This window comes from Chiloscyllium plagiosum, unplaced genomic scaffold, assembly GCF_037043375.1.
Source record: "Chiloscyllium plagiosum isolate Xiang-an unplaced genomic scaffold, Cpla_swu_hap1 HiC_scaffold_23, whole genome shotgun sequence".
NCBI classification, from domain to species: Eukaryota; Metazoa; Chordata; class Chondrichthyes; order Orectolobiformes; family Hemiscylliidae; genus Chiloscyllium; species Chiloscyllium plagiosum.
Window position 1 is genome coordinate 15,892,539 of NW_028270161.1, and position 14,382 is coordinate 15,906,920.

General features: G+C 41.7%; 1 protein-coding gene across 8 annotated transcripts in view; it reads right to left on the reverse strand.

Annotated features, from left to right (window-relative positions):
* The window catches only part of plxna4 (plexin A4), a 633,380-nt gene that overhangs the window by 604,542 nt on the left and 14,456 nt on the right, over positions 1-14,382 (reverse strand). For all 8 annotated transcript variants that reach the window (XM_087999383.1, XM_043714038.2, XM_087999382.1 and 5 more), the window contains one exon: positions 4,246-4,428. In XM_087999383.1, the coding sequence (XP_087855509.1) occupies positions 4,246-4,428 (183 nt within the window). The remainder of the gene's footprint in view (positions 1-4,245; positions 4,429-14,382) is intronic.

Here is a 14,382-nt window from a genome sequence, read left to right on the forward strand (position 1 = left end):
GGTTGACCTTGCTCATGGGCAAGATCCTGGAATCCATTGTGAAGGATGACATTTCTGAATGCTTGTAAGTGTATGTTAAAACATGGCAAAGTCAGCGTGGTTTCATCAAGGGGAGATAATGCCTGACAAATCTGCTAGAATTCTTCAAGTAACTAGCAGGTTAGACGAAGGAGAACCAAATGGATGTTATCTACCTGGACTTCAAGAACATCTTTGACAAGGTTCTACACAGGAGGCTAATAAAGTAAGATAACAGTCCATGGTGTTACAGGCAAGGTGCTAGCATGGATAGGAGATTGGCTGTCTAGCAGAACGCAGAGACTTCGGATAAAAGGGTTGTGACAATGCTGCTTCTTTAACAAGGTTATGGTGTCCTTGGGTTTTTTCAGAGGGGTTGTAAAATCAGAGGTTCCAATATGTCTGAGTTTACCTACTTGAGAATGCTTTTAAGTCTTTCCTTTAAAACAGTTGTACAATGAAAGGGGAGTGGCCAGTTCTCCCAGTTCAGAGTTTGGTTTGGTTTTAGCAAGCAGTCAGTTTTTTGAGGCTGCTGGTCAAAGAAACAGCTCCATGCTGATGCTCTCTCTCTCTCTCTGCCATCTCTCCCGTAAGAACCTGTGTTTGATTTTACCTATGCTTGCTGAGGAGGTGTTTATGTTTTGTTACAAGTATTTGGAACAGCATCATTAAGTTGCTTTGGAGTCAACTGGGTTTTCAGATAGGTTATGTTTTTCTATATACTGTTCTCTTTTGTATGTGTAGAAATAAATTCTGCTTTGTTTAAAACCAAGTGGTTGGGACAGCTGTATCACTCCTGGTACATACGCTTAACACCTGCTTAAAACAACTAGAAAAGTTACGGTTGGGTCTACCTTCTTGAAATGTTTTGAGGGGGTCTGGCCTGGTCCATAACAGGGTCCATCTCAGGATGGCAGCCAGTAACAAGTGATGTTCCGCAAGGCTCAGTGCGGGGACCACAACTTTTCAGTGAAGGAACTGAGGGAACTCTGACTAAGTTTGCAGATGATACAAAGATAGGTAGAGGGACAGTAGCATTGAGGAGGCGAAGAGGCTGTAGAAGGATTAGGGCAGGTTAGGAGAGTGGGCAAGGAAGTGGCAGATGGAGTATGTGGGAAAAAGTGAGGTCATGCACTTTGGACGGAAGAATAGAGGCATAGACGTTTTTCTAAATAGGGAGAAAAGTGCAAAGAGACTTGGGAATTTTAGTCCAGGTTTCTTTCAAGGTAAACTTGCAGGTTGAGTCAGCAGTCAGGAAGGCAAATGCAATGATAGCATTTATTTTGAGAGGACTTGAACATAAAAGCAGAGATTTTCTTCTGAGATTCTATAAGGCTCTGGTCAGACCATATTTGGAGTATTGTGCACTGTTTTGGGCCCCATATCTCAGGAAAGATGTACTGGCCCTGGAGAGAGTTCAGAGGAAGTTCATGACACTAGTCCCAGGAATGAAAAGCTTAACATATGAGGAATGTTTGAGGATCCCTGGATCTATACTCGATGGAGTTTAGAAGGCTGAGGGGGGAGGGTCTAACTGAAACATACAGAATATTGAATGGCCTGAACAGAGTTGATGTTGGGAAGATGTTTCCATTGGTAGGAAAGACTATGACCTGAGGGCCCAGGGTGGTGTAAAGGGAAGATCTTTTAGAATAGAAATAAGGAGAAACTCCATCTGCCGGAGAGTGATAAATATATGGAATTCATTACCACAGAAGACTGCGCAGGCCAGCTCTTTGAGTATATTTAAGGTGTAGATAGATAGGTTCTTGATTGTCAAGGGGATCAAGGGCTATGGGGAGAAAGCGGGAGAATGGGGTTGAGAAACCTATCAGCCATGATTGAATGGTGGAGCAGACTCAATGGGCTGAATGGCCTATTTTCTGCTCCTATGTGTTACAGATGGCATGGTAGCTCAGTGGTTAGCATTGCTGCCTCACAGTGCTGAAGACCCAGGTTTAATTCTACCCTTGGGTGACTGTCTACATGGAATTTGCACATTCTCCCTGTGTCTGCATGGGTTTCCTCTTGGGTGCTCTGGTTTCTTCCCACAGTCCAAAGATGTGCAGGCTAGGTGGATTGACCACACTAAATTGCCCATAGTATTAGAACATAGAACATAGAACATAGAAGAATACAGCGCAGTACAGGCCCTTGGGCCCTCGATGTTGCGCCGATCCAAGCCCACCTAAACTACACTAACCCACTATCCTCCATATACCTATCCAATGCCCTCTTAAATGCCCATAAAGAGGGAGAGTCCACCACTGTTACTGGCAGGGCATTCCATGAACTAACGACTCTTTATTCTGGGAGGTGTGGGAAATGCAGGGTTATAGGGATTGAAATGGGTTTGGGTCGGATGCTCTTCAGAGGGTTGGTGTGGACTCGATGGGCTTAATGGTCTGCTTCCACACTATAACGATGCTATTCTATGACAAAGAACCCAAGAGAGCATTAAAGTACATCTTATTTCAACCTTCTGAATCATCCGAAGTCAATTCTCAATCACATGGGCTGCTCAGATATTCCAGTGTAATGTCAAAATATCCCATTTTGGTGGTAATTTTTCAGTTTCAATAAGTCAAATCTAAATTAAAACTTCAAAAATAAAAACTATTATTCTGAAAATGATGACTTGCTAAACAAACTTCCATTCTGCTCCCTGACTGACCTCCTTTATTCCTTTTAACTTGCAAATAGGATGGGACAGTTTTCTTTGAGAACAGTTAGTTTTGAATGATCATACCCATGATCATTCTAATTGTTGAAGTGGTCCAAACAATTGATAGTGCCTTTAACATACTGAAACGTCCAATGACAACATGATGAATCTGTGTGTTGTCAGGGAACTCATAGATTAGCATGAAGCTGCAAGGCAGTCCTCGATGGGCCAAACAAGCATCACTGTCCAGCTGTGAGACAGGGATGTCATCTCTTCAAACCTCTCTGGGGGATAAGATTTGCTAACCTATGTATTCCCTAGTCAAGAGAGACAAGGAGAAACAAGTATTTTTTAAACATAATTAAAGTTGAGAGAGAAAACATACATCACACTGACTGCAGCAGTGATCTACTTCACAATGCTCTTGGTTAATCACATTGAATTTCTCTCTCAGCCTGCCTGGTAACAGCTACACTTCCGTTTTCTGCCTAGATTTTGCAGACCATCAGAATTATGGGAAATTCCAATTTCTGCCCTCTGACCCAGTGTCTTACCTCAAGCGTGTTTTTCCACGTGTACAACTATCTGTGAATAGTGCAAGCACATACATTAACTCAACTAAGACGTATACAGGGTTATCAGTTTTAAATGTTTCTTCTGTACTACGTATGAGCTATTCAACTTGAGACACATTAATCCTGCCTGGTTTCCAGGTTACCTTCTTGCACATGTACTGGAGAGCATCTGCACCCCCGTGGAAAGTATCCAGCTGCTTTAGACTTATAATGATAATCACTGTGCTGTATAAGACTTGAATAGAGTGCACTGTAACCTGCTCCCAAACAAAGTGAGTACTTCTGCAGAGTGGGGCCAGACAAGGTAACGAGCAGCTGGAGTGGCTGAGATTATAGCAGTCAAGACCCCCCAGGTTTGGACACAGTACAACACAGCAGCATGCTCCCTTTGGAACCAGGTGTGAACACCTCCCCACCGTTTCCATTGTTCAATTCCTTTAAACCCATCCAAACAGCAAGCTGCAGTGCCAAATCTAACCAGAGCAAGCTGAGACATGCAAACAAATCTACCCGAGGAATTGTCCATTCAGCTGCCTTGAGGAGCTGACATTCAAATTGTTTGTTGGAACAGAGTGATGGCAACATGTAGGCAAAAAACAAAATATCGCTGATCAGTTTACCCTGCCACATTTCACCTACTCCAGGCTGGTGTTATAACGTGACTGAGCACATTGATTGAAAATAACTAAAAACAACCTCTCAGTCACTAACCCACTGGAGGGCAACGTACCAGTCGAGTGTGAATCCTGCCCCAAAAATATTTGTTTTGTTTCATTTCAATGATCAACAAAACCATCTCGCAGTCTACAAGCACTAACTTTGTCATAAATTCTGCTGGTTGTGATAAAAGAAACTATTCTGAAAGTGCATCTACAGCAAATGGACAACTTGGAACAACAAAACAATAAAAGCACTAAACTACTTGGGTGTACACATTGTTTCACACACCATCAAAGTAACTCCCTGGGGAAAGCCAGCTTCTCCTACCTTTTTCAGCTTGCCGCTCTTAGTCCCCACAAATACCAGTGAGTGGTCGTTGTAAACATAAGAAATCACTGAGCTCATTCGGTCTCGGTCCTCAGAGAACAGGGGGATGCCCTGCATGAGAGTGGAGCCACCTAAAGGAGCATTAATGTCCAGTCCGCAGAAGCTGTCATCAATGGGAACTGGCTGCAAAGAAAATAGAGAGGCAATGGTTAAATTAAAGGTTTCTCAACAACAATATTAAATCAATGTTCATCATCCATTGTAAATGGAATAAATTACTATTTTAGCCCATCCCATTGCCCGAACAAAATCTGTTCCTCAGATGACTTTCTTTCCATGGTGTCTACTTTTTTTGGCAAAGTGCCAGGCAGGATTCACCCAATGAAACATTCAACATTATTGATGAAGTAAGACATTTCTGCCCCCTTCAGTGTGTAGGTAATAAATCCTCCAGTATGACCCCGCAATATTGCTTTGAGTCTTATAACATTTGCTTCAGAGAAGTCTTTTTGAAAAATTGGTTGCACCAGAATGAAATCAAATAATTTGATTTCGTATTCACCATCACATCTCGCTCCCCTAAAGAGCTCCAAAAATGTTCCCCTTGAAACAGAGAATGTGAAACAATACAATGCACTCCACGTACTTGACCCCTTGCCTAGATGAGTGCAGATCCAACAACACTCAAGAAGCTCAACACCATCCAGGATAAAGCAACCTGCTTGATTGGCACCAGATTCACAACCTTTCATCACTGACACACATTAGCAGCAGTATGTACCATCTACACAATGCAGAAATTCACTAAAGCGTCTTAGAAAGCACCTTTCAAACTCACATCCACCAGCATCAAGCAGGACAGGTGCAGGAGATACATGGGAACACCACCTCTTGCAAGCTCCAATCCAAGCCACTCACCATCCTGACCTGGAAATAAATATATTGCTGCTCCCTCACTGTCACTGGGTCAAAATCCTGGAACTCGTTTCCTAAGGGCATTTTCCTAAGGGTATACCTACACCAAATGGACTGCAGTGGTTCAAGAAGGCAGCTCACCACCATCTTCTCAACTGCAATTAAAGATGGGCAATAAATTCTGGCCCCACCAGTGACACCCATATCCCATGAATGCATGAAGAAAAGTGTTGAGAACCCAAAAGATTACACTGCTCATACCAACTAATATCAACCAATCAGATCTTGTGCTAACTGCAACTAGTTGAGGGATAAATATATTCCTGCAGACAAAAGAGGGCTATTGTGATGCAGTGGTAGCACATCACCCTCTGGACCAAGCGGCTTGGGTTCAAATCCCACCAGCGCCAGAGTTCTGGAGCCATTTGGATACAGAACTGGCTGAAAGGTAGAAGACAGAGGATGGTGGTGGAGGGTTGTTTTTCAGACTGGTGGCCTATGACTAGTGGAGAGCCACAAAGATCGGTGCTGGGTCCACTACTTTTCGTCATTTATATAAATGATTTGATATGAACATAGGCGATATAGTTAGCAAGTTTGCAGATGACACCAAAATTGGAGATGTAGAGGACAGCAAAGAAGGTTACCTCAGAATACAACGGAATCTTGATTAGATGGGCCAATGGGCTGAGAAGTGGCAGATGGAGTTTAATTTAGATAAATGTGAAATGCTGCATTTTGGGAAAGCAAATCTTAGCATGACTTGTCCATTTAATCATAAGGTCCTGGGGTGTGTTGCTGAACAAATAGACCTTGGAGTGCAGGTTCATAGCTCATTGAAAGTGGAGTCACAGATAGATAGGATAGTGAAGAAGGCATTTGGTATGCTTTCCTTTATTGGTCAGAGTATTGAGTATAGGAATTGGGAGGTTATGTTGCGGCTGTACATGACATTAGTTAGGCCACTTTTGGAATATTGCATGCAATTCTGATCTCCTTCCTATCGGTAGGATGTTGTGAAACTTGAAAGGGTTCAGAAAAGATTTACAAGGATGTTGCCAGGGTTGGAGGATTTGAGCTATAAGGAGAAGCTGAACAGGCTGTGGCTGTTTTCCCTGGAGTGTCAGAGGCTGAAGGGTGACCTTATTGAGGTTTATAAAATCATGAGGGGCATGGATATGGTCAATAGACAAGGTCTTTTCCTTGGGGTGGAGAGGTCATAACTAGAAGACATAGGTTTAGGATGAGAGGGGAAAGACATAAAAGAGACCTAACGGGCAATTTTTTCACCCAGAGAGTGGTGCGTGTGTGGAATGGGCTGCCAGAGGAAGTGGTGAAGGCTAGTATTATTGCAACATTTAAAAGACATCTGGATGGGTATATGAGTAGGAAGGGTTTGGAGGGATATGGGCTGGGTGCTGGCAGGTGGGATTAGATTGGGTTGGGTCGGCATAGACAGGTTGGACCGAGGGTCAGTTTCCATGCTGTACATCTCTATGACTCTATGACTGGGTGATGAGAAAGTATCTGCTGTCCTGATCAAGAGGCTTATGTAACAGTGATAGAGTTTCTACATCTGAGTAGGGAAAGAACATTCAGATTGTTTTAAATAACAACTCCCCTCGAAGAGTCACATAGGCTCATTACATTCACAAATGTGCAGATGAGATCAGTTCAATGTTTTATCTGAAAGCACCAGTCAGTGCAACATACCCTTAGGACTCGACTGAAATATCCAAATGTCTTCTTTAAAAACAAAGAGCAACTAACATGGCATAATTCCTAAACTCAACTAGTGGAAGTTATAAATAGATTATTAGTTTGAAGTGCGATTTGAGGCCATGTGTATTAATGGAAAAGGCCATCAATTTTAATTTACAATACTAATCAATTATTTGAATAGGTTTATTAATTTCAGTGTGCTTGAGGTGTGATATTACCACCATGCAAAAGGCAAATCATTCTCTAAAAGGAAGATCCTACCCCGTTAATTAACTGTGTAGGCAAGGTATCTTTAAGCATTTCAGACACAACTTTTTCCGCTAACTGTGGCCCTTTTGTGGAATCAGTTTGTATATCAGGATTGGAGCACATGAAAAGAAACATTTGTCAGTCCACTGCAGAACTGAAGAATGTAGCACGATCAAAGTTGGAACAAACAAAGGCCCCAAACAGCCTCTCAGATGGGCATGAAATTGGTATGGCATTATGAGCATAGGTTTGCATTTATCTCTCAATTAGAGATCCAATCATTATCACATTACTGTGAGTGTGAAATTGCAGTTTGCAAATGCACTGCCACATTCCCTACTTCACAACAGTGATTACACTTCAAAAAGTATATCTTTGGCTGTAAACCGCTTTGAGACATCTGGAGGTGAAAAATACAAGCCTTTCTTTTTTAAAGAAAAAGCCAACTGGTTCTTTACGGATAGTTACCCAAAAAAGAAAGATGTTTCTTGAGCCTTTCCATTGCAAATGTTATTGCTATTGGCATGGGCTAAGGAATGGTCAAATTTCCCTTCCAAGATGCAACACTTGGTAACTACAAAGTAAAGAACAGTTCAACTGAAGACATTGTGAACCATGGCTGGCGTAGAAGTACAGTACATCAAGTCAGGAATGAAACCAGCATTTCTTTCACAGTATGAAAAACTATTTTGTCCCAAAGAAGTAAAGGGACACCAGTTTGAGTCTAGACCTTAGTTCGATTAATGGGACAGGGCACTGCTATGCGCTCATCAGCCAATCGAAAGTATTATCCAACACATGCTAACCATAACGTGATTGATATTTTTCACTTCCATTTATGTCTCGCTGCCTTTATTTAGACTGCAATGAATGCACAAGGGGCCAGGACTAACACCAGTGAAGAGCACCACAAGGTTAGTAGGTCATAGAGACTATTGTCTTCCCTCACAAAACAAAACAACTTGCATTCATTGAATGTCAGAAACATCCTGGGAAAAAAAGAAAATAACGTCGATAAAAAAGGGGGAAAAATGAGATAGTTGCCAAGTCTTAGATTTTCTGCAAGCTCAATCTTAAAAACAACAGTGTAAACAGAATAAACTAGACTTTCTATAACTCACATCAATGACATAAGCAATGACAGGTCTCACTGGAGGCAGGGTGAAGGGCTTATACCCAAAACATCGATTCTCCTACTCCTCGGATGCTACCTGACCTGCTATGCTTTTCCAGCACCACACTCTCATCACAGGAGGCAGTACTGGTTTGAAAAGCATATGTTAACACAAAAGTCAGCCAGATATCCAAGTTTAAGTACAACTGGGATGGATGTTAACTTCTCACTCACTGTGACTGGAGGTTTACGTTATGGGCAAACATAACCTCATCGGAGGACTAGAAACCCATTGGATGATTGAGGACAGCAGAATGGCCAGTCTGAAAATGGACAAACACTTACACTTCCCCTTAATAGCTCTAGTGAGATTTTAGTAGAGTGGAAGTTTTAAGCTACACCACTGGCCATTGTTTTAAATCAGAAATGAGAAAGTTTCACAACAATGTTCCTGGCTAAAAAGTAGGAGGTTTGTTGATACATCGTAAATTTTCACTTCACTCAAAAGAAATTTACATCCATTTCTCCCAAAGTTTATTGAGTGATTGTGGTTTCATAACGACCACAATCTTTCTTTCATCCTTTTCTATACGGAGAGTATTGGCATCACATAACAATCACACCTGACCCAAAACCAGCTGTAATGTGATACCCATCCACCACTGGTTTATGATCAGCATGACACTGCTTTCTAATTCCTTACCCTACTCCAGACGTCAAAGCTAATTTAGTACTTCAACTGTATCAGCCAGAATATTTATGTAACATTCCTACCTAAAGAAAAGCCTGAATACATCACAAGTCTGCAACCGAGCCAAAAAAATAACAAAAGGCACAAACAAACAGGTTTTTCATTGATCTGGATATGGCAGGATACAAGTGTGAAATGCAGCATAAAGCAATAATCCAAATCGGGTTGTAGGAGCGTGTGCAGTACTTAAAAACCTTGAAGTCAACCCATTGAAGTAAAACAGATGAGTGCTTTTAATGGGCAGCAGCCAGGCTGGATGTTCATGCTTAAATGAAGTTTGTGATGAGTGGAGATAAAAGCTTAGCAAGGAGATTGAAGGAAACAAAGGCACCCCAGTATATGGCCTCGATTTTGAAAACAAATGATTCCACAGACTGCTTGTATGTTAAAAAAAACTCAAATAAAGATAAGATGGAGTAGTTAGTTAGCAGTGACCAAGAGGGGCTTTGGATTGCATTTGTACTCCAGTTGATTCAGCTATTGCCAAAGATAGCAAAACATATCCCTGGTTGAACTTACCAATCAAACCAGAACAGCTATACAAGTCCAATACCCAGCTTAAGTGTGAAGGGTGACTTTGGTAAAGGTTGGGTGACTATCCAAGGTCCAACAGAGGGAATAACATTAGGAGAGGCTGCGACCTGGGAGCACAGCCTTAGCCTTCCCTCAAAGGGAAGACCTTTTAGAATGAAGGTAAGGAGAAACTTCTTCAACCAGAGAGTGGTGGATCTATGGAATTCATTGCCACTGAAGACTTTGGAGGCCAAGTCATTGAGTATATTTAAGACTGAGATAGACAGGTTCTTGATTATTAAGGAGATCAGGGGGATACAGAGTGAAAGTGGGAGAATGGGGTTGAGAAATTTATCAACCATGATTGAATGGCAGAGCAAACTCAATGGGCTGAATGGCCTAATAGCTGCTCCTATGTCTTACAGTCTTATGGTCTAAAAGTGGGAGGTAATTGATGAGAAGAACTGAGTGCCAGAAGAACAGTACAAAGCAGCTCCAGAGAGTTAACAGCATGATCCAGTGAGTGGGAGAAATAGTACACAGGTTGGAGCAAAAGCAGAGATTTTCCTTTAGCTGGATCAGTTGAGCTCAACACTAGAGGGTGATGGCAGGATATGGGTTAACTGAAGTAATGTCACATAATGTGGCAGTCAGAGGATGAAGGTGATCTGAGGGGGTGTTGGTGAGTTAAAAAAGTCTGACAGAGATAAAGGCACAGGTGCTCAGGGCTAACATGCCAACCATTAAACAAGCTTGTGAAGACAATGAAGTATAGTAGTTACAGCAGCAAAACCACAACACTAGAGCAGAGTTAATTGAAAGTAATCAAATAAAACAAGACAGGTGTGTTAACTTAGTACAAGATGCGATTTGTTGCCATTCTTACCCTGATCTATTGACTAAACTCTACTCCACTGGGTTCAGCTATCCCCCTTGAGTCATTGGAACACCCAGCATGCCATTTTAATTTCCATGCCTGATACTAAGAACATAATTCATAAGCCCTAAAGTCACAAATGAGTCACCATCCATCACACAAGTAGAGATTTAGAAAAAAAAATCACAGGTTTTCAATTTATCACATTCAAGTTTCAAATATGATAAAATTAATAACATTTCTGATTTCTTCACAAATGAGAAAAATGAATCAGTAAAATGCCAAGTGGCTATTAAAAGATAACTGTACTACTTTATTGCTGTACAAATTAGGTCACATATCAATGCAAATGAGCACTACATATCATATGAAGACTTTGCCATGCACACCTCACAACCAGCTGACTTCACAATCAGAAGGCTGTAGGTTCAAACCCCATTGAGGACTTGAGTGTTTCACCTATGTCTCTACAACAGTCAATGAACTAATTTACTATTTCATTATTTAAAAAGGGGAGAAAAAGATGATGACGGGAACAAAAAAGCCTGGAAGAATATGTTGATATAATTTGAGAAAGTAGGGTGCGTGAATGCTTGTGAATTATAAACATTGACACAGATCAACTTGAGTAGAATGATCTACTATAATTCATAATAATTCTTTATATAAAAAAAGTTGGAATTGCTAACTTTTGAATTAAGGATTAAATCATTATGCTCAAATTCCTGCTAAAAAGGTCTATTTGAGCAATAGCAGGGAGTCTTGCAGGCAAATTTTCCATTTTTTAAAATTCACTCATTAAACAATGGTTTTGTTGGCCAAGTCTGCATTTACTGCCCATTCCTAGTCACCCTTGAAATGGTGGTGAGCTGCCTTCCTGAACCAGCGCAGTCCATTTGCTCTAGGTAGACCTATAATACCATTTAGAAGAGGATTCCAGGATTTTGACCCAATGACCCAGCTAGCTAACATCAGATATCGATAAAAACAACTTGGTAAAAACAAGGACTGCAGATGCTGGCAACCAGAGTCTAGATTAGAGTGGTGCTGGAAAAGCACAGCAGGTCAGGCAGCATCAGAGGAGCAGGAAAATCGATGTTTCGGGCAAAAGCCCTTCATCAGGAAATTCTATCAAATATAGAGTACCTGGTCATTTTTGATGATAGGTCCTGTTGCAAGAAAGAGAAATTCTTGTTTTTTTAAAATCATTTGCTAGTGAAGTTGCCACAGTCTCAGAGGACCATAGGGCTGGTTTCTCACGAGAGGCAACCGATGGGGAGTTTAACCAGAGGTTCACAATACCTCAGATGAGGGATAAGGTTGAGATGGTGGGACCTTCACAATGACCTCAGCCATTGTGGGAATTGAATGAAACAGCATAGAGTATGATTCAAAAGTAATTCATTCTACACAATGGTATACAGAGTATGTATGTTACTTCAATAGACATCTTTTTCAGTCATGACATGTACAAGGCATGAGTGAGATCAGACTTGGAACATTGTGCACAGTTTTGGTCCTCTTAGTAGAAAACGGATGTAAATTGTATTGGAAGCAGCTCAGAATAAATTCACTGGATTGATTGTAGAAATGAAGAGCTTGTCTTACGGAGATTTTAGGCATATACTTTCTGGAATTTAAAAGAATGAGAGAATATCTAATTGAAGTATACGAATTGCTAAAGGGGATTGACAAAGCAGACATAGAAATGATGTTTCCCCATCTGGAGCACTCTGGAATGAGAGGTCATTGTTTTAAATGGTATCTCTCCGCCTAAAACCAAAATTAGTTGAAATTACTTCTCTCAAAAAGATTGTGAATCTATGGAATTTACTATATCAGAGTGAAGAGTTAAAGAGCAGGCAGGAGAGTGGAGTTGAGGCTGACATGTAATCAGACATGATCATATTAAAATAGTGGAACAGGCTCAAGGGGCTGAATTGCCAACTCCTGCTCAAATTTATTTTGTTTGTTTTAAAAGCTTTCTATCCCTCTCCAAGAGTCAATACATGGGCTTTAACTTCTCAGTTACAAATGATTTATAGAAAAATACAGCACAGTACAGGCCCTTTGGCCCTCGATGTTGCGCCGATCCAAGCCCACCTAACCTACACTAGCCCACTATCCTCCATATGCCTATCCAATGCCCGTTTAAATGCCCGTAAAGAGGGAGAGTCCACCACTGCTACTGGCAGGGCATTCCATGAACTCACGACTTGCTGAGTAAAGAATCTACCCCTAACATCTGTCCTATACCTACCACCCCTTAATTTAAAGCTATGCCCCCTCGTAATAGCTGACTCCATATGTGGAAAAAGATTCTCATGGTCAACCCTATCTAAACCCCTAATCATCTTGTACACCTCTATCAAGTCACCCCTAAACCTTCTTTTCTCCAATGAAAACAGCCCCAAGTGCCTCAGCCTTTCCTCATATGATCTTCCTACCATATCAGGCAACATCCTGGTAAACTTCCTCTGCACCCGTTCCAGTGCCTCCACATCCTTCTTATAGTATGGCAACCAAAACTGCACACAATACTCCAGATGCGGCCGCACCAGAGTCTTATACAACTGCAACATGACCTCAGGGCTCCGGAACTCAATTCCTCTACCAATAAAAGTCAGTACGCCATATGCCTTCTTCACCGCACTATTTACCTGGGTGGCAACTTTCAGAGATCTGTGTACATGGACACCAAGATCTCTCTGCTCATCCAATTCTTTATCCAAGAGAGTGCTTTTCTGACTGACTGGAGTCATACCTAACACATAGGAAGATGATCATGATTGTTGGAGGTCAGTCATCTGAGCTGCTACATCTCTGCAGGAACTTCTCAGGATAGTGTCCTAAGCCCAACCAGTTTCAGCTAATTCAATGACCTTCCCTTTTATCATAAAGTCAGAAATAGGGAGGTTTGCTGATGATTGTACAGTGTTCAGCATCATTCATACCTCCTCAGGTACTGAAGCAGTCCATGCTCAAATGCAACAATATCCATACTTGGACTGGCAAGTGGCAAATAGCATGAATGCCAAACAAATGCCAAGCAACAACCATCTCCAATAAGGGACAATCTAATCACCACCAGTTGACATTCAATGATGGCTCTATCACCATCACTGAATACACCCACCATCAACATTCTTGGGAGTTACCATTGACTAGAAACTCATATGCACTTGCTGTATAAATAAAGTAGCTACAAGAACAGGTTAGGGACTATGAACACTGCTTGGGGTAACTCACCTCCTGACTCCCAAAGCCTGCCCACCACATACAAGGCACAAGTCAGGAGTGTGAAACTCGCGCCCCATTTGCCTGGATGAGTGCAGCTCCAACGACACAAAGTTTGACACTACCCAAGACAAAGCAGCCCGCTTGATTGGCACTACATCCATGAGCATATATGGCGTCCACCACCTACACTCAGTAGCAGTAGTGTGCACTATCGACAAGATGCACTGCAGATATTAATTCTCAATCCTTAGACAGCACTTTCCAAATCCAGGACTACTACCACATTAATGGTCAAGGGTAACAAATACATGGGAACACCATCACCTGCATGTCCCCCTCCAAGCCACTCACCATCCTGACCTGGAAATATGTTACTGTTCCTTCACTGTCACTGAGTCAAACTCCCGGAAGTCCCTCCCTGGTGGTATTGTGGATTAACCTACAGTACTTGAACTGCAGCAGTTCAAGAAGACAACCACCTTTTCATGGGCAACAGGCAATAAATGCTGGCCAGCCAGTGATGCCCACATCCCACAAGTCAATGGAAAAAAATACATGCTCTTCAAAAACAAATGCTGGCAGATTATTTAGCTCTGCAATCATCTCAGCCTATTCTCATGAATAGTTTCAAATGAGGCTTATTGCATGGAGATCAGAAGCAGTAAATCAGGCTGGAAAGATCCAAGTGGGCAGACTCCAAGTGATAGTGGCCAAGCAGGCCACATATGCTCTAGTTAGAGACTACAGCAGATAGGA